Genomic DNA, 20,043 nt, shown 5'->3' with positions numbered 1-20,043 from the left:
TTGACACCATCATACTGTCATTAGGGTTTCAACATAAGAATTTGCGGTGATGGGGGAGTATAAACATTCGGTCCATTGCACTTGGGTTCAAGTTCTGCTGCTGCCATTGACTAATGTCATGCGCTTAGTCATTTAATGTTTCTAAGCCTTCCTTTCTGTATCTGTGAAGCAGTACTCATCCTCTCTGCCTTCAGGGTTATTCTGGAACTACGAAATGTATTATACGTTATCTAACAACTACTTCTTTTTATTTTTCAGATAATGCCATATTTGGATAAAGTGCATCTCCAGAGACACAAAGAAATATAATCTCTTTGATCCTTCCTCAATGTCTGTCTTATTTACAAATATTAATTATAAAAGAAGAAAAAAAAATTATTCACTGGATCACCAAGAAAACATTTTATTGTCACATAAAACATATCTTATTCATTCCAAACCATTATTTAGACTTGGATGTTCTGGAGAGGTTTTGAGTGATTAAAGATAGTTTCAAAGATGAATGACCAAAAAGTTCACTTTACAGTGATCTTCTCTTTTGTAAAAAATGTTTTATTTTTTTTTAAGTTTATTTATTTAAGTAATCTCTACACCCAACATGGGGCTCGAACCCGCAACCACAAGACCAAGAGTCGCATGCTCTTCCAACTGAGCCAGCCAGGTGCCCCTAACCTAGAATGTTTAAATAGCTTGTTTTTGAAATTAGTAGATGTGTTGACCAATCCCACTAGTCAAGTTGAAGACTCAAGTTTCTCAAAGCTAACACTTGCTTCTATTGTGTAATTGCATTAACTTACTCTGTTAAAGCTGCGATTTTGATAATTTGAAGAAGTACATACTTGAGAAGGTAATATAAGGTGCCTACAGAGACTTCTGTTCTATTTCATTATCCAGCTCCAAAGTGGGCATTGCCAGAATCATCTTGTGGCCAAACCCCATTTGGCTACCATCACCTCTGTGTCATTGTTTCCTGGATAGCAGACTATTTTTTGATTTTAAGCTGGTGTGTGTTCCATGTTGTAGCCTGAGGTCATAGCCTATTCCATTTGGTAAGCCAAGCACTGCCTGGCTTCTTGGCACTTGTCTTTACATCAGTGAAATATTCACCTTGTATTTAGTTGCCCTTTGCTTCCACAGAAAGCTCAGATTCATAAACCAGAGTATTTTTGTATTAGAAGGGATATGGATTATTCAACTGGCCTAAAATCCTACCTCAGCTGGGACTTCACAAGTGCCCAATACGGATAAGATTCATTAACTCTTGATGTTAAAAAAAAAAAAAAAAAGCCAGACCCAAAACTAATTTTTTGCTTCTCAAGAAGGCAAACACCTAGTGTCAAGAGCTTTGAAGGTTAGCCTACCACAGCTTCATGAGCTTTGACAGAAGGCAGAAGGCTCCTAGCTCTGAGGCAAAGGACTTTATTACTCCAAGCACAGCAAGTAGCACAAGCCTCATGTTTAGGTGGGTCCCCCTTGCCCTCCATGGCAATATGGAACTGTCCAGATAGATGCCACATACACAGAGGTTTTGCCTCACACCTGAGGACCCCTGAGCTTAAGAAACCCAAACTGTATTATACTGGATGGTAAATAAACCTTCCCTCTGTTCCAGTGAGACATTATTTCTGCCATCCAAGGTCCTTGGCTACAAACATCCTTGAAGAGGTAGTCTGGAACAAAAGCTGTTGGTGCCTCTGCTCCCAAGACATGCAGAAATGTGAGAGCTCTGTGGAGAATTATCTCTCAACACCGAGCAACTCAAATAAAGACCATCAGATACAACATCATTCCTTGGGTTCACTCTAATATGAATCCTGGGGAATAAACACACAGTGAATGTCCAGTTATGTACTATATAATTAACAATTCTTCTAACCTCATTTCTCTGTAATCCCCTCCTACCTTCTCCTCCAGGTTTTAAGGAACTATTTGTGGTTCTCTGCCTTATTCTGTTATCCTCCCTTCACTTGGCTTGCTTTAGTTTAAATACCACCTTCTCCTGGAAACCTTCCCTCCCCCAGCCCTTTTTCCTAATAGGTGTTTCCGCATCCTCTTCCTCTATACATCCTTCGGCAGCCCCCAAAACCGTATATATTTCGGACTCTGACCCTACAGATGGGGTTTTGGAATATAGGTGAGGTTCAGTGGGGTGGGGTCCGGAGTCGATGACCTAGAATTCTTGAGACGTCTTTGGTGCAAAAAGGTGGTTTTATTAAAGCACAGGGACAGGATCTGTGGGCAGAAAGAGCGCTGCACTGGGGTCTTGAGGAGTGGTGATTATATACTCGGGAGTTGCGGGAAGTAAGGAAAAGGGAGGTTTCAAAAGAACTTTCATATGCTAAAGAGGACAGATCTACAAGATACCTACAAGATACCAGAGGTCTTGCCATTGTCATGTTAAGGTTGTTTTCCCCTCTAGCAAAGTATTAACATTAAGATAGTTGGGAGATCCCTGGAAGAATGTCACACATGTCCCACCCAGGAGTGGGGGGTGCGGGTGGGGGGAGGTTGCAGGGTGTCAGCTTCTGCTCGGTCTTCAGCTAGCCTTCTGCTCCCTCATGACTACCTGAAATCACGAGGAGTCCAGCCACCTCCTCTACCCCCTCCCAGTAATGTTTCATATCTGTTGATGCACGTGTTCCCTCATAAACATGTGGGGACCAGCATTTTCCTCCTTTTCTGCTCTGGATCCCTGTATGGCTGTCTGCAGGTGAGTTTCCAAGTGAAGACCAGTAATGCTCCTGCAGGAAGGCCCCCTGTGGCACCCCTGGTACTCCAGAAAAGACTTCGGCATGGCTCACCATTGCTGCTGTAGGCAGCCATTTTGGCACGTAGATGACTCTTGAGCTGAACACCAGCAAGACCTCAAAGACTAAGGAAGAAACTTTGACCTTCCCGCTAACTGCCTGAAAGAATTTAGATCGAGGACCTGCTCCAGGAAGAGAGCTATCACCATCAATAACTACAGGGCAATATGAACTAGGTGTGGAATAGGGAGGAACCTAGCAAAGTCTGTTACAAGTCCTCTCTGTGTCCCATTATTTCGGTATGGCCCAGCTAACACTCCTTTTCATCTTCCTGTGAATTGCTTTCCTTCTCAGGGTGACTGAATTCCTCTGATTTTCTGAGAACTGATTTCAAGGTGATATACCCAGCAAGGATCAATGGAGGCATCTCCTTTTTAAACATTATCTTTCCTATTAACGAAACCAACAGCATCAATCTCTGTCACCCTGTAGTCACACAGGCCATTCAAAAGTGAGTCCTTCTTGCCCTAGGGCCATCACATCAGCTCCTCTCTGCCTGGGAAGTTCTTTCCCCATTCTTCTCAGATCTGATCCCTTTGCACTCTTCAGCAACTCAACTAGCACGTCATGTCCTCAGAGGCCTTAGCTGACTACCATATCTGAAGTAGAACTCTTTCGAGCAACTACTCATTACTAAGCAGGCAAAAATACAAGTCACGGAATATGTTCTACAGGTTCAATGAAGTCCTTGCCCTCACCCTGCTAGTCACGGACCAGCAGCATCTGCAATATCTGCAAGTTTTTTGAAATATGGGATCTTAGGTATAAGGGAGGAAAACTTTTCCTTCTTCCTTTATAGGTTCTTTGGCTGGTTAATAATTAAATTGACGTAAGACAGAGTTACAGGAGAAAGGCAAATTTAATTTCATAGGAGAGCTCACAAAAATATGAGACTCAAAGGAAGTGACCAAAGCAGAACTTGTATACCTTTCAGACAAAGAAACAAGAAAATTGTGAGGAACTGACAAGACAAGTCTGGGCTTGGGCTAGTAAACTGGTGAAGAAGAAACGAGTGTTTATACTAAGCCTCTCAGTGCTGAATTCCCTATCTCTGGTGATAAGGATGTCTCTTCACCTCCTGATTCGGGAGGGTACCTTTCACAGGGGAGATTTATTTCCTGCTTGCAGGAGGACAAAGGAGGCTCAGAGTGTCCTTCTTGCACTGCTGCTTCTTAAGTAACTTTGATTCAAAATAACCCAAATAATTACTATTGCAGAGTGGCATATTTGGGGGGGCCTGCCTTGGACCCCATCACAGGTTTCACCCCAGCTCTACTGAAATGGAACCTGTCTTTTAACAAGATCCTCAGTTGACCTATATATAGTTTGAAAAGCACTGCAGTTTAAGGCACGACCACAAACACCTTTCTTGGAGTCACTCCATTTTCCAGCACATGGCTCTCAACTTTGGCTGCACTTCAGAAACATCTAGTGAGCTTTTCAAAAATTCACTTCCCTAGACCCCGATTCCAGCAATTCTCATTTAAATGATCTGGGTCGGACCAGACATGTGGGAACTTTTTAAAAGCGCCCCTGGTAATACCGATGTGCAGCCAGGAATGAGAACCACCACTCTGGTTGGGGCTGAGTGAGCCTTCCAGTTCAATTCAGGTGACTGGATCCTCTTTAAGGGGCTGAATTCCAGACCAGGAGACACCCTGGGCCTCAGGCATTATTCTGAAAAGTATAGGCCAGGGGTCAGCTAACCATTTTCTGTAAAAGGCTAAAGGTATTTTAGTTTTTCGTCCATGTGATCTCTGGTGCAAATAGTCAATTCTGTCACCGAAGAATGAACACAGACACAGGAAAACGAATGAGCATAACTGTGTCCCAATAAAACTTTATGGACACTGAAATCTGAATTTCATATAATTTTCACATATTGTGAAATATTATTATCCTTTTGATGTTTTTCCAGCCATTTAAAAATATATCTAACTCATGCAAGAATTATATATCTAGCTAATCCAAATATCTGAGCTTTACTCATTCCACCAATGAAAAGTTTTCTCTATTTTTTTTTTTTAAAGACTTTTATTTATTTATTTATTTGACAAAGAGAGACACAGCGAGAGAGGGAACATAAGCAGGGGGAGTGGGAGAGGGAGAAGCAGGCTTCCCGCCGAGCAGGGAGCCCGATGTGGGGCTCGATCCCAGGACCCTGGGATCATGACCTGAGCTGATGGCAGATGCTTAATGACTGGGCCACCCAGGCGCCCTTTCTCTCTATTTTTAAAAATTTTGGATACTTCAATGACAGTTCCAGACTCCTTAACTTCTATTAACAATAAATGCTTCCAGTCGGGCCTAAGATCAGAAAGTTAGAAGCAGCAGATAAAAATGTATTTACATACAGATTTCCTCCATTAGGGAGCTACTGATTGCAGAAGGTGCCTGTTAAAATGGACTTTAGGAGCGCCTGGGTGGCTCCGTCGTTAAGCATCTGCCTTCAGCTCAGGTCATGATCCCAGGGTCCTGGGATCGAGCCCCGCATCGGGCTCCCTGCTCGGCGGGAAGCCTGCTTCTCCCTCTCCCACTCCCCCTGCTGTGTTCCCTCTCGCTGTGTCTCTCTCTGTCAAATAAATAAATAAAATCTTTAAAAAAATAAAATAAAATGGACTTCAAATTTGTTTGGTGAAAGTATTGCATTGACGAACTTTGCTGTCTGTGGTGGTGTGGACAGCAATGTGAGACATCCCCTGGGTGGAGTTTTGTGGACTGACTATTACAGCGGTCAGAGTTCTTAGTTTCAAGAAACAGAAACCAACTTGGAATAATTTAAGCAGACAAGGAATTTATTAAATATATTGGGTAGCTCACACAAGCGCCAAGAAGGCCAGTGGACCCGGTTTGTAGGTCACAGAGCTAGAAACAATGCCCAGGATCGGGCCACAAAGTGCAGGAGGACTCACTGCCTTCGGATGCTAGATAATACAGGACAATCAAGGCCACCAGTGCCTCTCAACTGGGTGCAGGTGCCACCTCCCACCCCCGCATGGTGTCCACACAGCCGGTTTCTTTATCTTTACATCCCTGGCTTCAGATTCCAAGACTGGGTTGGGTGCAGTATTGGTGGAACTTAGGTCATATAACTGTGATAGTTGGTAAGAAAATTTGGGAAAGCAAGTATTTGGCATCTTCAGCTTCTAGAGTGGAAGACGGGCTGTGCCTCGTAAGCTAAGGGATTCTACAAATACAGGAAAAGTGGAGAAAAAGAATGAAACTGTTCAATGCAGTGTAGCCTTTGCGTTATGCCCAAATCAACATGTATCCTTCTTGCTCTAAGAATGTCTTTTGAAATGCTTTCACAAGATAAATCACCATCTGCCATGGACTGCCAGTGCCTTCTCCCTGGACATGGCTGCCTGGAACGCTCTACAGGCTCTATAAGGAATCCTTGTTCCTTCTCTCCCTTCCTTCTTTCCTTCACTTCCCCAAGGGTTTCTTTTTCTTTTTTTTTTAAAGATTTTATTTATTTATTTGACAGAGAGAGACGGCGAGAGAGGGAACACAGCAGGGGGAGTGGGAGACGGAGAAGCAGGCTCTCTGCAGAGCAGTGAGCCCGATGCGGGGTCAATCCCAGAACCCTGAGACCATGACCTGAGCCGAAGGCAGATGCTTAACGATTGAGCCACCCAGGCGCCCCTCCCCAAGGGTTTCTTGGTGACAACTACTTTAGGGTATCGATCTTCTCACCAATCAGGATTCTTAAAGATATAAACAACAGAAACGAAATCTAGCTAATTTAAGGAAATGAACTTACCGAAGGTTATTGGATAAAATCTCCAGGAGGCCTGAAAAACCAAATTCATGCCACTGAACCAGAAGCATAAAGACCACTGCCACAGCCACTGAGCACAGACCCTGCAGTGCACACTGCCAACCTTGCCAAGCTGGACTCTAAATTCACTGCTATACTATCCACCTCACCAGAATGGAGTCGGTCAGTCCTGGCCTCTTCAAATCCCTCAAATAATTCAAACTCAAGGGGGGGTCATGGTGTCAGTGCCTTGTTGCAAAGAAGGCTGGAAAGTGACTACCTGGCATTTTCAACTTCTACAAGGTGAGAGATTCACTAAAGAGAGCAATTCACATGTGTCATGGCCAAAAAAAAAAAAAGATAGATGTCCATCCATATGAACCTCAAGACCTCAAGACCCCTTCTCTCTCCTACTGCTTCCCTTAGTTACTGCCTATCTACTTAAATTCAGAGTTCTTGATTTGAAATACCCAAAGGATGGCTTTTGAAGGATGTTAAACTAATGCAAAGATCAAATTGGGATATTTGGAAAAAAGTGCTGGAATGGAAGTCAGGGGATTATAATTCGAAACGTATCACACATAAACTGTGAGTATTTACACAATTTATTTAAATTACTTGGGCTTCAGAAGCAATCCACAGAAAGGTCCTGTACAGAGGACATTAGACTTTTAATACTTTCCGCTTTTATATGCTATGCATGGTTCTCTATGTTTATTATATTAAACTATTAACTTGGGAAATGTTATTTGCACCAGTTTTAACATGCAAGGTATAAATAATACTCAGGTTGTTAACGAATTACAGAGATGTTCACCAAAGAAGTCATCTTTTTTAGAGATGTGCTTGCTTTGGAATTAGCCAAAAATAAGGAGGGTAAGGAGGGCGTACTAGGATGTTTTTGCTTGAAGCCTCATGTTTAAGCTTGTAACACTGATAATTAGATAATTAGAATTATCTAATTTCTTTCCACTCTATCTTTTGGACTGACTTTGTAATTATTAGCACAGACTCTGTCATAGTTTTAAAAGGGCCGTGAAAAAAATAAATAAAAAGGACAGTGAGATTTGCTTATGATTGAAAAGCTAAACTCTAAAAAGTACAGAACAGTTTCTGGAAACCCTTTGTAAGTTACCCAGATCCTGTAAATGAAATGTCAATTCAAATATGTTACTGTGAAGTATTCAATCAAAAGCATGAAAGGGGCAAGAAAGGGCAAATTAAAAAATTAAACTCTGAAGTATGAGTGTAGCTCAAGCACGCAAAAACAAGACTCTTCTTTATGTTCAGCTTAGAAGAAGGATCTGGGAGAGGGGAAGGAAATATGCAACAGCAAGAGGATGGTGGAGGATTATTAAGAAAAGTAGTGGGCAGGAGATAGAAAAGCAGCAGCAAGGTGATCAAATGAACCCTTGGTTGCATAATAATGGAAGAAAAGAGTTGATATTAATTTTTCTTTTTTAATTTAAAGAATGATACATATTCATCTGATTCTTACCTTTTCTTACCAGAATAAAAAAAGACAAACGCTGGAATAAGAAATGTTTCCTTTAGTAAAGAAGGTCACCATATGCTGTCAGAGGGGAGGGGGTTAGAAAAGCCCTTCTAGCCTTTCACTTGGGGGAGGGTATTCCTACAGAACATTAAAGATTTGCTTTTCTGGACCATGAGAGTTTATTCCTATTTTTCAGAATGTTTAACATTAGGAAATCTTTGAATAACATTTAATACATTCATAGGCTGGAGATGAAAAATATGCACCTCAAAACAAAACAAAACAAAACAAAAGCCGAACCAGTTAAAAGGTACAGAGTATTAAATCTCCATTTCAAAGAGCAGATTGAAAGAGAACATATCTAACTTGTCAGCTGCAGTCAGTTGGACTTACTACCTCCATTCGCTTATTTTAAAAGATATGTAAGAGCATATGATATTGCAAACCTTGTTTCAGACCACAGAGAAGATGCAAAAAGAAAATAAAATTGGTTTGTTCTCAAATGGTCTGTAATTTCTAAAGACAAAAACATATACAAGGTAACCCTAGTAAAAAGGAATGTGTGTTAAATGTCATCTGACTGGTTTTGTAGAACCTCATTCCTCCTTTATTATAGTACTTCTCACATTGTTTTGAAATTATTTGTCCACTTTATTACATTTTGAACTGAAGGCAAGGACCATGTCTTATTCCTCTCTGTAACCTATGGACCTAGATTAGTGGGAAACCTATTGGAGGGGCTCCACAACTGTTTGTGTGATAAATGAAACGAATAAATTGATGAGTAAATGAAGAAAGCTACACAATTCAGAGGGCAGGGATTGTATGTGGCTGGAGTGATGGAGCCAGGGGAAGTCATTTAAGTTGGATCTGAAAGGATTTAAAGGTGAGAGTTTGACAAAGGGAGTGTGGGCAGAAAGGGTAGGAAACAGGCGGAAGAAATAGAGTTGAAAGAGAGCCAGAAGTCTGATTTTAATAGAATCTCCCACTACATGTAGGAATGTCATCTCTCATGATGCTGATGGGTGGTCAAGTGCTTCATGAAGTACCCTCTTCGGTTTCTTAGCTAATCTAGTTTGGTTTGGACAGTCTGCCCTAGAACTAGTTTTGATTCCTCTATAAATAAATTAATTTCAAAATACTAAAGATTATGTAAAATCACTTAGCTTTTTAGGAAATTAATTTTTTTCTATGATAGGCACTTTTTCCAGTATTTGCTGCTTGTATAATTTAGTAAAATTAAATATGCAGGCCTTGGTATGGGTCACAACATTTAGTAAACTACATATGAGATTTTTAAAAATTGGGGTAAAATAGACATAACATAAAATACCACTTTAATAACGACCGGTGTGTAGGTTAGTGGCATTACATACATTCACATTATCGTGCTACTGTACCCACCATCCATCCACAGAACTCTTTGCAGCCAAGATTTTCAAAACTTAAAAATATAAAATATCACTGTATGCAAAAATAGTCAGATACATTTTAATAAAGCTATGTACATTTTAAACGTGACAATATTCAGACTGGAACTTAAACTCGGTTTATTACTTAAACTTTGGGGCTTGGCACTTAATGGTGATAGCACAAACCACTGGCCTCGTAAGTCAAAATCTATGATCAATATAAAAACCTATACATTTTGCTCTTAAAAAGAAGTAATTCAAAGTACTAACAATTCAATTTTACAAACCCAGAAAAGAGATCTCTGACAGTGTAAGAAACAAGATGATCTCCTTCCACTAGATAAATCCTGTGGTGGTGAAGGATCAAACGTTAGCTGTCCCAATACCGCTCATGTCTTACCTGGGGGAGCCTCCCTTGCCAGAAGAAATGGTTTCAGGTCATATGGTGGGTTCTACTTAATGGTGTAAGGTAAGAAGCAGTGGTGTTTCCCAATCTCTTGCTAGGACTCCATTAATTATAAAGAAGCACAAGGTAGAATCAGAATCCAGGGTTTCAGGACCCAAGCCCGGTTTTAGGAGAAATATTTCTCTAAAATCATAATCTTCTATATCCTTATATAATGGCCTCACACTTCAGTTCAGACTCCTACTCAGAACATTTCTTTCTCTCAAATGCTGTCCCCTATGTCATTTGGTTTTGAAGCTACTTCTGGAGCAGATGCTGAAGCTTAGGAAACAGCCTCAATGAATTCTGTGTTGTCACTTCTATAACTTCTTCTACTGAGATCCCCTTCACCTGGGCAATATATTCTGCTGAAATGGAAATGTTTTGGGGTTCATTTCGTACCTGAAACAGAACAAAGCAGAAAGTGAATCAGATATGACAGTCAAGGGAAGCAATCTTGGAGACCATAGACAAAACAGAACAAAGTGAGTTGGTAAAAACCAATGAGGGGCACCTGGGTGGCTCAGTCGTTAAACGTCTGCCTTTGGCTCAGGTCATGATCCCAGGGTCCTGGGATCGAGGCCCGCATCGGGCTCCCTGCTCTGCGGGAAGCCTGCTTCTCCCTCTCCCACTCTCCCTGCTTGTGTTCCCTCTCTCTTTGTGTTGCTCTCTGTCAAATAAATAAATAAAATCTTAAAAAAAAAAAAAAAGTGTCTGCCTTCGGTTCAGGTCATGATCCTGGAGCCCTGGGATGGAGTCCTGCATCGGGCTCCCTGCTCAGTGGCGAGTCTGCTTCTCCCTCTCTTTCTGCCCTTCCCCCAGCTTGTGCTCTCTCTCTCTCTCTCTCTCTCTCTCAAATAAATTAAAAAAAAAAAATGAAATTCATTCCTGTTTAGGGAAAAAAAATGCTAGGTCCTTTTCCTTCTAGTTTACACTAACCAGGAAAGCAATTCTGTACCATTTTGTTCTATACCCAAACAAATAACTGGAATTGTGATTTTTCTGTCTTCTATATTTTTAAGAGCTGACTTACAAAAATATGTATCTAATTGGACATTAATTAGCAACATTCACATTGCAATCATAAACAATCATAGTTTATTAAAAATCACATCACAACTACTCCCAAACCGCTGAATCTTGAATGCCAGTCTTTTGAACCTGGCAGGCATGGAGACACAGATCTGATGCGCGGTCAAGGACACAAGTTAGCTACACACTGGAAGGTGAATATAATACGCACTAAGGCAAAAAGAGTAGATACTCTGGCTTCCTTTCAGTTATAATTTTAAAAGGTAGCAATATTTAAAGTATGATTCTTTGTGACCTATAATAACAAAATGTAGAGAAAGATCAGATCAGTAAATCCATGACTATATCAATATTTGTACTGAAAGAAACAGCCTCATTATAACATGCCAATTAAAAGAAAAAAAAATTTCTTGAGCATCTACTATATACCAGACACTGCTAGACATTTCATATACATTATTTCATTTAATCCACACTGTAATATTTTTTTTTTAAGATTTTATTTATTTATTTATTTGAGAGAGTGAGAATGAGAGAGAGAGAGAGCACATGAGAGGGGGAAGGTCAGAGGGAGAAGCAGACTCCCTGCTGAGCAGGGAGCCTGACGTGGGACTCGATCCCGGGACTCCAGGATCATGACCTGAGCTGAAGGCAGTCGCTTAACCAACTGAGCCACCCAGGCACCCCACACTGTAATATTTTAATGTTATTATTGTCATTTTGTAAATGAGGAAACAGGTTTTTTTGTGTGTGTTTTTTTTAAAGATTTTATTTATTTATATGAGAGGGAGAGTGAGCAAGAGAGAGAGCATGAGCAGGGAGAGGAGCAGAGGGACAGGGAGACAGGGGAAGCAGGCCCCCCCTGAGCAGGGAGCCTGATGTGGGGATCGATCCCGGTACTCAGGGATCACGACCTGAGCCGAAGGCAGACGCTTAACCAACTGAGCCACCCAGGTGCCCTGAGGAAACAGATTCAAAGAGATTAAATAACTTGCCCAAAGTCACTCAGCTAGTGGGTAGCAGAGATAGGATTTGAATCCAGGTCTTTCTGACTCTAGACACTGAGTTTTTTTACTATACTGGTGCGGCTCTCATTATTATGTAAATCAAGACCTGGCCAATATCCAGTAATATTCGCTAGAGCACAACAGCTATAAAATTAATAAAACCTCTCAACCAAGCATTAAAACAGGATTCCAATGGAGGCACCTGGATGGCTCAGTCGGTTAAGCGTCTGACTCTTGGTTCGGCTCAGGTCATGATCTTGTGGTCGTGGAATCAAGCCCTGTGTTGGGCTGTGTTCAGTGTGGAGTCTGCTCAGTGTGGGATTCTCTCTCCCTCTCATTCACTCTCTCTCTTTCAAATAAATAAATAAAATCTTAAAAAAAAAAAAGGATTCCACTGTATTTACACTGTAATGAGAAACACAGCTAAGGTGAAAATAGCTCAAAAGAAAGACAATCTAAATAATGTAGGAATTAGATAATCACCTGTTTTTCTGGTCCTAGTGCAGGTGAATCTGTTTCTAAGCAAATTGAAGTTAAAGGCAACTGTTTCACAAGTTTCTGTTTCTTAGAGAAAAGAGAAAGCTAGTCAGTTTAAAACATGAGACATAAAGATAAAAAAAAACGGAGCATTAAACCCATATACCAATGCAGCCTACTTTGCAGGAACCTAAAATTCATGCTTTCATATTCAATTAATTATTAAAACTTTCAACTGTTACTAAATGCTCACCACAATAAATGTAGTTACCATCTGTCACCATACAAGATTATCACAATACTATTGACTATATTCCCTATGGTGTACTTTTCAACACCATAACTTAGTTTGTAACTGAAAGTTTGTACCTCTTAACCCCCTTCACTTATTTTGCCCATTTCCCCACCCCCTTCCCTTCTGGCAACCACCAGTTTGTTCTCTTATGAGTCTGTTTGGTTTTCTTTGTTCATTTGTTTTGTTTTTTAGATTCCACATAAAAGTAAAATCACATAGTATTTGTCTTTTTCTGTCTGATTTATTTCACTTAGCATAATACCCTCTTGATCCATCCATTTTGTTGAAATGGCAAGATTTCATTCTTTTTTATGGCTGAATACTGAAGCACTGTTTATAACAGTGAAACACTAGAAATGACCTAATCTTAAGGTAATGATTAAATAAATTATGGTACATCCAAACTGTGAAGTATTATGCAATCACTTTAAAGATGAGGTAGATCCATATTTATAGACACAAGCAGATATCCACAAATTTTCCTAAGTATTTGGAAATTGAGCAACACACTTTGAAATAATCGATATGGTCAAAGAGGAAGTCACAAGGTAAATTACAAAATACTCCAAACTGAAAGAAAGTGAAAATACAGCATCTATCAAAATCTGGGATTGCATCTACAAGATCCAGTTAGCGCTAATGAAACTATCGCAGTAAAGGTTTACATGAGAAAATAAGAAAGATTACAAATAAATAATCTAAAGTTCTACCTTAAACTATAAAATGAAACTATAAAAAGGATAATATGCAGGCCCACCTTGTTTTATTGTGTTTCACAGACAGTGAGGTGTTTTTTTTGTTTGTTTTTTTACAAATCGAAAGTTTGTGGCAACCCTGCAAGTCTATAGGTGCCATTTTTTCCAAAAGCATTTTCTCATTTCATGTCATTCACATTTTGGTAATTCTTGCAATATTTCAACCGTTTTCATTGTTATTATATTTGTTATGCTGATCTGTGATCAGTGCTCTTTGATGTTGCTATTGTAATTGTTCTGCAGCACCATGAACTGCGCCCATACAAGATGGTAAGTTTAAAAGTTGCTTGTGTTCTGACTGTTCCACCCACCAGCCATTCCCTTGTCTCTCTCCCTCTCCTTAGGTCTATTTCCTGAGACACACAATACTGAAATTAGGCCAACTAATAACACTACACTGGCCTCTAAGTGTTCAAGGGAAAGGAAGGGTCACACATTTCTCATTTTAAATCAAAAGCTAGAAATGATTAAGCCTGGTGAGAAAAGCCAAGATAGGCGGAAAGTGAGACGTCTTGGGCCAGTTCACTGAGTTGTGAATGCAAAGAAGTTCTTGGGGGAAATTACAAGTGCTGCTCCAGGGAACACACAAATGATAAAACAAAACAGCCTTATTACTGATATAGGGAAAGTCTGAGTGGTCTGGATAGAAGATCAAACCAGCCACAACCTTCCCTTAAGCCGAAGCCCCATTCAGAGCAAGGCCCTTCAATTCTATGCAGGCTGCAGAAGAGCCTGATGCTAGCAGAGGCTGTTTCATGACGTTTACAGAAAGAAGCCGTCTCCATAACATCAAAGTGCAAGGTAAAGCAGCAAGTGCTAATGTAGAAGCTGTGAGTTACCCAGAAATCTCGCTAAGAGAATTTATGAAGGTGGCCATGCTAAAGGATAGATTTTCAATGTAGACAGAACAGCCTTATACTGGAAGAAGATGCCATCTAGGACTTTTGTAGCTAGAGAGAAAAATCTATGCCTGCCTTCAAAACTTCAAAGGACAGGCTAACTCTCATTAGGTGCTAATGCAGTTGGTTGACTAAGTTGAAGTCAATGTTTACTTACCATTCTAAAAATCCTAGGGCCCTTAGAAATAGTGCTAAATTTATTCTGCTTGTGCTTTATAAATGGAACAACAAAGCTTGGATGCAGGCACATCTGCTTACAACATGATTTAATAAAAATTAAGTCCACTGTTGAGATAAAAAAGATTCCTTCCAAAATATTACTGCTCATTGACAATGCACCTGGTCACCCAAGGGCTCTGCTGGAGATGTACAAGAAGAGTAATGTTTTCATGCCTGCTAACACAACAACCATTCTGCAGTCTGTGGACCAAGTAATAACTCTGATTTCCAAGTGTTATTATTTAAGAAATACATTTCATGAGGTTATAGTTAGTATCACATAGTGATTCCTCGGATGGATCTGGGCAAAGTAAACTGAAAACCTTCTGGGAAGGATTCACCATTCTACATGTCATTAAAAACATCTGTAAGTCATAGAAAGAGGTCCAAATATCAACATTAACAGAAGTTTGGAAGAAATTGATTCCAACCCTCATAAATGACTTTGAGGGGTTCAAGACTTCAGTGGAGAAAGTAACTACAGATGTGGTGGAAATAGTAAGAGAACTGGAATCAGAAGTGGAGCCTGAAGATGTGAATGAATTATTGCAATTTCACAATAAAACTTGAATGAATGAGGAGTTGTTTCTTATGGGTGAGCAGAGAAAGTAGTTTCTTGGGATGGAATCTACTCCTGGTGAAGATGCTGTGAAGATTGCTGAAATAACAATAGACTTAGAATATTACATATATTTAGTTGATAAAGCAGTGGCAGGGTTTAAGAGGATTGACTCCAATTTTGAAAGAAGTTCTACTGTGGGCAAAACGCTATTAAATAGCATCATGTGCTATAGAAAAATCATTCTTGAAGGGAAGAATCAATGGATGCAGCAAACTTCACTGTTGTCTTATTTTAAGAAATTGCCTCAGCCACCCCAACCTTTAGCAACCATCACCCTGATCTGTCAGGAGCCACCAACATTGAGGCAAGACCCTCCACCAGCAAGGAGATTATGACCCCCTGAAAGCTCAGATGATGGTTAGCATTTTTTAACAATAAAATACTTTTATTTATTTTTAAATTTTTACTTATTTATTTGAGAGAGAGTAAGCGCACACTAGCTGGGAGGGGTAGAGCGATAGAATCTGAAGCAGACTCTGCACTGAATGAGGAGCTGGACACAGGGCTGGATCCCATGACTGCGAGACCATGACCTGAGTTAAAACCAAGAGCTGGACACTTAACTGACCGAGCCACCCAGGTGCCCCACAATAAAACACTTTTAAATTAAGGTATGTACATTGTTTTTTTGGACACAGTGCTATTGCACACTTAATAGACTACAATATAGTGTACACATAACTTTTATATGCACTGGGAAACCAAAAAATTCACTTGACTTGCTTTACTGTGATATTTGCTCTATTGCAGTAGTCTGGAACCGAACCTGCAACATCACTGAGGTATGCCTGGCTCATGACCAAGTAGAATTTATCCAAGGAATACAAGGTTGGTTCTACATTAGAAAATCAATCAATACAGTTTACAGGCCAAGAAAAGAAGACCAGTATGATCATCTCAGTAGAGGCAGAACAAACATTTGACAAACAGAAAATGGAAATAAGGTTGATAGAAATAAACAGTTTCTTTAAAAAGAAAAAAACATTTGACAAAATCCAACATGTCTTTTTTTCTTTTTTTTAAGATTTATTTATTTATTTGAAAGCGCGCGCGCGAGAGAGAGAGAGAGAGAGAGAGAGAGAGAGAAAGTGAGTGTGAGCGGGGAGGGGCAGAGGAAGGAGGGAGGGAATCTCAAGCAGACTCCCCACCAAGTGTGGAGCCTGATACAGGGCTCAATTCCACAACCTGGAGATCACGACCTGAGCTCAAACCAAGAGTTGGACACTTAACGACTGAGCCACCCAGGCACCCCAGATTATTTGTCTTTCTACTTGGTGAGTTGTAATGGTATTTTATGTACTCTGAATACTAGACCCTTACCAGATATAGTTTGCAAACACCTTTCCTCCTTCTGTGGGTTATCTTTTCACTTTCTCAATAGTGTTTTTTGAAGCATAAAGTTCAAAAACTGTTTTATTGTGGAAGTTTTAAATTTTGACGATGTCCAATTTATCTATTTTTTTCTTTGGTTGCTTGTGCTTTTGGTGTCATATGTAAGAAACCACTGCTTATTCCAAAGTTACAAAGATTTTGATTTGTTTTCTTCTAATAGTTTTATAAATTTTAGCTCTTGGGTTTAGCTCTTTGATTCATTTTTGAGCTACTTTTCATATACATGTGAGGTAGGGACTGATGATTACTTTTTGTAATGTAACTCGAATAGTATTACAAGTGTGTAATAAAAGCTCATGATTTAAAGGGTATTTTACAAAGCATAAAATGAGGCTTAGGTAAGGAACTTACCTGTCCACTTCTTATGATAGAAGGAGGAATTGAGAAGAAGTACCCAGCTCTTACTCCTTCCATCGCTACAGATGGCCGGCCATCAAATGCATGCAGGAGCACTTTGTCAGCACCTGTTAAAGATTAAAGATAATTTAGAGTTTCCTTTCATTTCCTTAACAAGAAGTTTTCCCACTAATCAAAGTGGGCAACATAGATTATAAATTTTAAGTAAACTTTGGTCACTATAATATAAAGATGAGGTTCTATGACTTCTTTTTTTTTTTCTTAAGTTTTATTTATTTAAGTAATCTCTACACCCCATATGGAGCTTGAACTCAAAACCTGAGATCAAGAATTGCATGCTCTTCCAACCAGGTGCCCCTATATGATTTCTAAAGGGTAAATGTACAGTGTTCAAACAGTAAAATAAAAAATAGAGAACATTCTTAATCTTCAGAATAAAATCGAAATACAATTTTTTAAGGGCCCCCGGGTGGCTCAGTCAGTTAAGCATCCAGCTCTTGATTTCAGCTCAGGTCTTGATCTCAGGGTCGTGAGTTCAAGCCCCACGTTGGGCTCCACATGGGGCGTGGAGCCTACATTAGAAAAAATATAAATTTTTAAATAAATATTTAAACTTCTTATACTATCAAACTTTTTCTAGAAGTTTGTAAACTGTCAAATTATTATTCCTACTAGATTTTTAAGCAGTGAAATTATCCTTAACAAGAATGCTAGTGAAAGAAGAAACAGGGAGCTCAATGACTCAGAGACTCAATAGTTAGGACTGGCTTCACCAAATCACCTCCAGTTCTTAAAGGATGGCTGCTCAGCCTGCATAAAAATCATGCTCAGTATGAGTAATTCCAGTGATTCTCATCACTGAGAAATACAATGCTTTCTAGTTGCAGGCAATTACACTTACTTTACTATTTGATACTGTTTTTTTCAAACAGTAGACATGATCAATAGTGGGTTACAATCATAAATGAATTATGGAATCAATTTAGTGGGTCTCGACTGACCAGCATATGCTTATGTGTATATGTGTGACTGCATATATGTATATGTACATATTTATATATGCCTATCTGCACATACATATAGATGTACTGCTCCTTAAACTTTGGCCAGTTTTCTGTATATGTATATACTGAGTCTCAAAATAAAGTCTAAGTACCAAAAAAAGTACTCAAGTGTATTTCTTACTGTGGATGGTACTTTAAAAAGTCTGAAAAGTAATGCTATAAGATATATTTTTACTTTAGGAGCAACAGGTGAAGATAACAGTGCATTTCTGGTATGATGGCCACGACCTGTATAATACCATTTTCTGAGGCAGCAGCCAGAAAACATGCAAGACAGTAACCCATCTTTGCTTTGTTTTTTCCTCTCTCATTAATCAGCTACTTAAGCTGATTAAAAAATTAGAGCTGTTAATTTTTAAACTAAGGAATATAAATTACTTGATCCAATTTTTCATTTGCTCTATGCTGGCCTTCTAAATGTCATAATCACTCTTGAAAGTAGGCTGACTTGCAAAATCACCTTAGTTCATTTCCACCTCCACTCTTGCCCCACTCCCTTCCCTTTAAGAAATCAAATTAAAACACAGCTTATTCTATGTGCATGTGGACTGGAACTGTCAAACATAAATATTAGGCACACTTCTCTCAGGAACCTAAATACCTTGCTCATTCAAGAGGCTGATGGTGGGTCTTCCAGCAGAGCGTGAGTGAACATTTCTGTTTAACAACAAAAAATTCCTTTTAGGTACTTAATCTCAAAGTATTATTTTTGTTCTATTAAAGTAATTCAGAGAAAAAAAAATACAGAGCTCCATCTCAGGAGAATCATTATTTAATTTTCTCTATAGCTATTAATATAGAAAGATGGTTAATTAACCTACAAAGGCAAATTTAATCTTTTGGCTAACTGGACCTGTCGGATTAGGACTTGTCGTTGCTCTTCTTTCTGCTCATCAGTGCCAGCAAATCTGGGGGAGAAATCTAGTCCCACCTGTAACAGAAAGATAAAACAGATTTACATGTTTACGGTTTAATGAATTCAAAAGACATACTGTGGAGCAGTGCTGTCCAAGAGAAATATGATGGGAGCCATACATGCAAGTCACATATATAACTTTACATTTTCTAGTAGCCACATTAAAAACACTAACAAGAGGGGTGCCTGGGTGGCTCAGTTGTTAAGCATCTGCCTTCCACTTGGGTCATGATCCCAGGGAGGCCTGCTTCTCCCTCCCCCACTTCCCCTGCTTGTGTTCCCTCTCTCGCTGTGTCTCCCTGTCAAATAAATAAATAAAATCTTTAAAAAAAAAAACCAAAACACTAACAAGAATCAGGTGAAATTAATTTTAATGATACACTTTATTTAATCTGTATGTCTAAAACATCATTATTATTATATAGTAATATTATTATTTCAATACAAAATCAATATAAAAAATCATTGCATTATTTTACATTCTTTTTTTGGGTACTAAGACTTTGAAATCCTGTGTGTTTTATATTTATAGCATATCTCAATTTGGACCCATCACATTTCAAGTGCTGTATGTGGTTACTACATTGGACAGTGAAGATTATAAATGACTGTTTCCCTTGATACTCTTTTGGCATACATTGCTAAAGTCTATATTCTAATTTAAGTGTTACTCTTATCTTTTATCTTTGATTAGAAGTGGAGTTTATTACCAAGTGATAAAAATGCTTCACAACTGTAAATTATTTAATAAAAAATGTTCTTTAATTACAAACTCTAGCCTATTTTTAAATTCAAAAAATATATATTTTATTTATTTATTAAGTAAGTTCTACGTCCAATGTGGGGCTGGAACTTAGGACCCTGAGATCAAGAGTCACATACTCCACCAACTGAGGTAGCCAGGCACCCCAACAAACTCTAGTCTATTTGAAGTATGTCTGTATATACTGCGTTAACTAACTATAGAGATGACGACCCTATTTAAGAAAAGGAAAAAAAAAAGAACAAAGTACACAGAAATGCTAATAAAGTAGTTTTCTTTCATTAACATAAATCTATAGTGGGGCTTTCTACTGTCTTACCTCAGGC

At 39.2% G+C, this 20,043-nt stretch overlaps 2 protein-coding genes across 19 annotated transcripts in view; one reads left to right on the top strand and one right to left on the bottom strand.

Annotated features, from left to right (window-relative positions):
* Positions 1-856, top strand: part of SPATA45 (spermatogenesis associated 45) — a 42,666-nt gene extending 41,810 nt beyond the window's left edge. For all 3 annotated transcript variants that reach the window (XM_045877197.3, XM_045877194.3, XM_064594165.1), the window contains one exon: positions 259-856. In XM_045877197.3, the coding sequence (XP_045733153.1) occupies positions 259-278 (20 nt within the window). In that variant the 3' untranslated portion in view covers positions 279-856. The remainder of the gene's footprint in view (positions 1-258) is intronic.
* Positions 1-20,043, bottom strand: part of TATDN3 (TatD DNase domain containing 3) — a 47,546-nt gene that overhangs the window by 18,720 nt on the left and 8,783 nt on the right. For 4 of the 16 annotated variants that reach the window (XR_010412280.1, XR_010412283.1, XR_010412282.1 and 1 more), the window contains 6 exons: positions 18,860-18,969; positions 18,640-18,695; positions 16,969-17,081; positions 12,442-12,522; positions 8,066-8,096; positions 6,571-6,601 (listed from right to left, as the gene is read on the bottom strand). Coding sequence is in view for 9 of the 16 variants with exons in the window: in XM_064594156.1 (XP_064450226.1) it covers positions 6,571-6,601; positions 8,066-8,096; positions 12,442-12,522; positions 16,969-17,081; positions 18,640-18,695; positions 18,860-18,969 (422 nt within the window). In the remaining 7 variants the exon portion in view is untranslated. Of the gene's footprint in view, positions 1-5,428; positions 5,995-6,570; positions 6,602-8,065; positions 8,097-9,539; positions 10,322-11,906; positions 12,330-12,441; positions 12,523-16,968; positions 17,082-18,639; positions 18,696-18,859; positions 18,970-20,043 lie in introns of those variants that run through there. The other 12 variants (XR_010412285.1, XR_010412286.1, XM_064594160.1 and 9 more) reach the window with 8 other exon arrangements.

This window comes from Mirounga angustirostris, unplaced genomic scaffold (assembly GCF_029215605.1).
Source record: "Mirounga angustirostris isolate CCGP_5_RB_7025 unplaced genomic scaffold, mMirAng1.0.hap1 SCAF_6, whole genome shotgun sequence".
NCBI classification, from domain to species: Eukaryota; Metazoa; Chordata; class Mammalia; order Carnivora; family Phocidae; genus Mirounga; species Mirounga angustirostris.
This window is presented reverse-complemented; position numbering and strand designations above follow the sequence as displayed.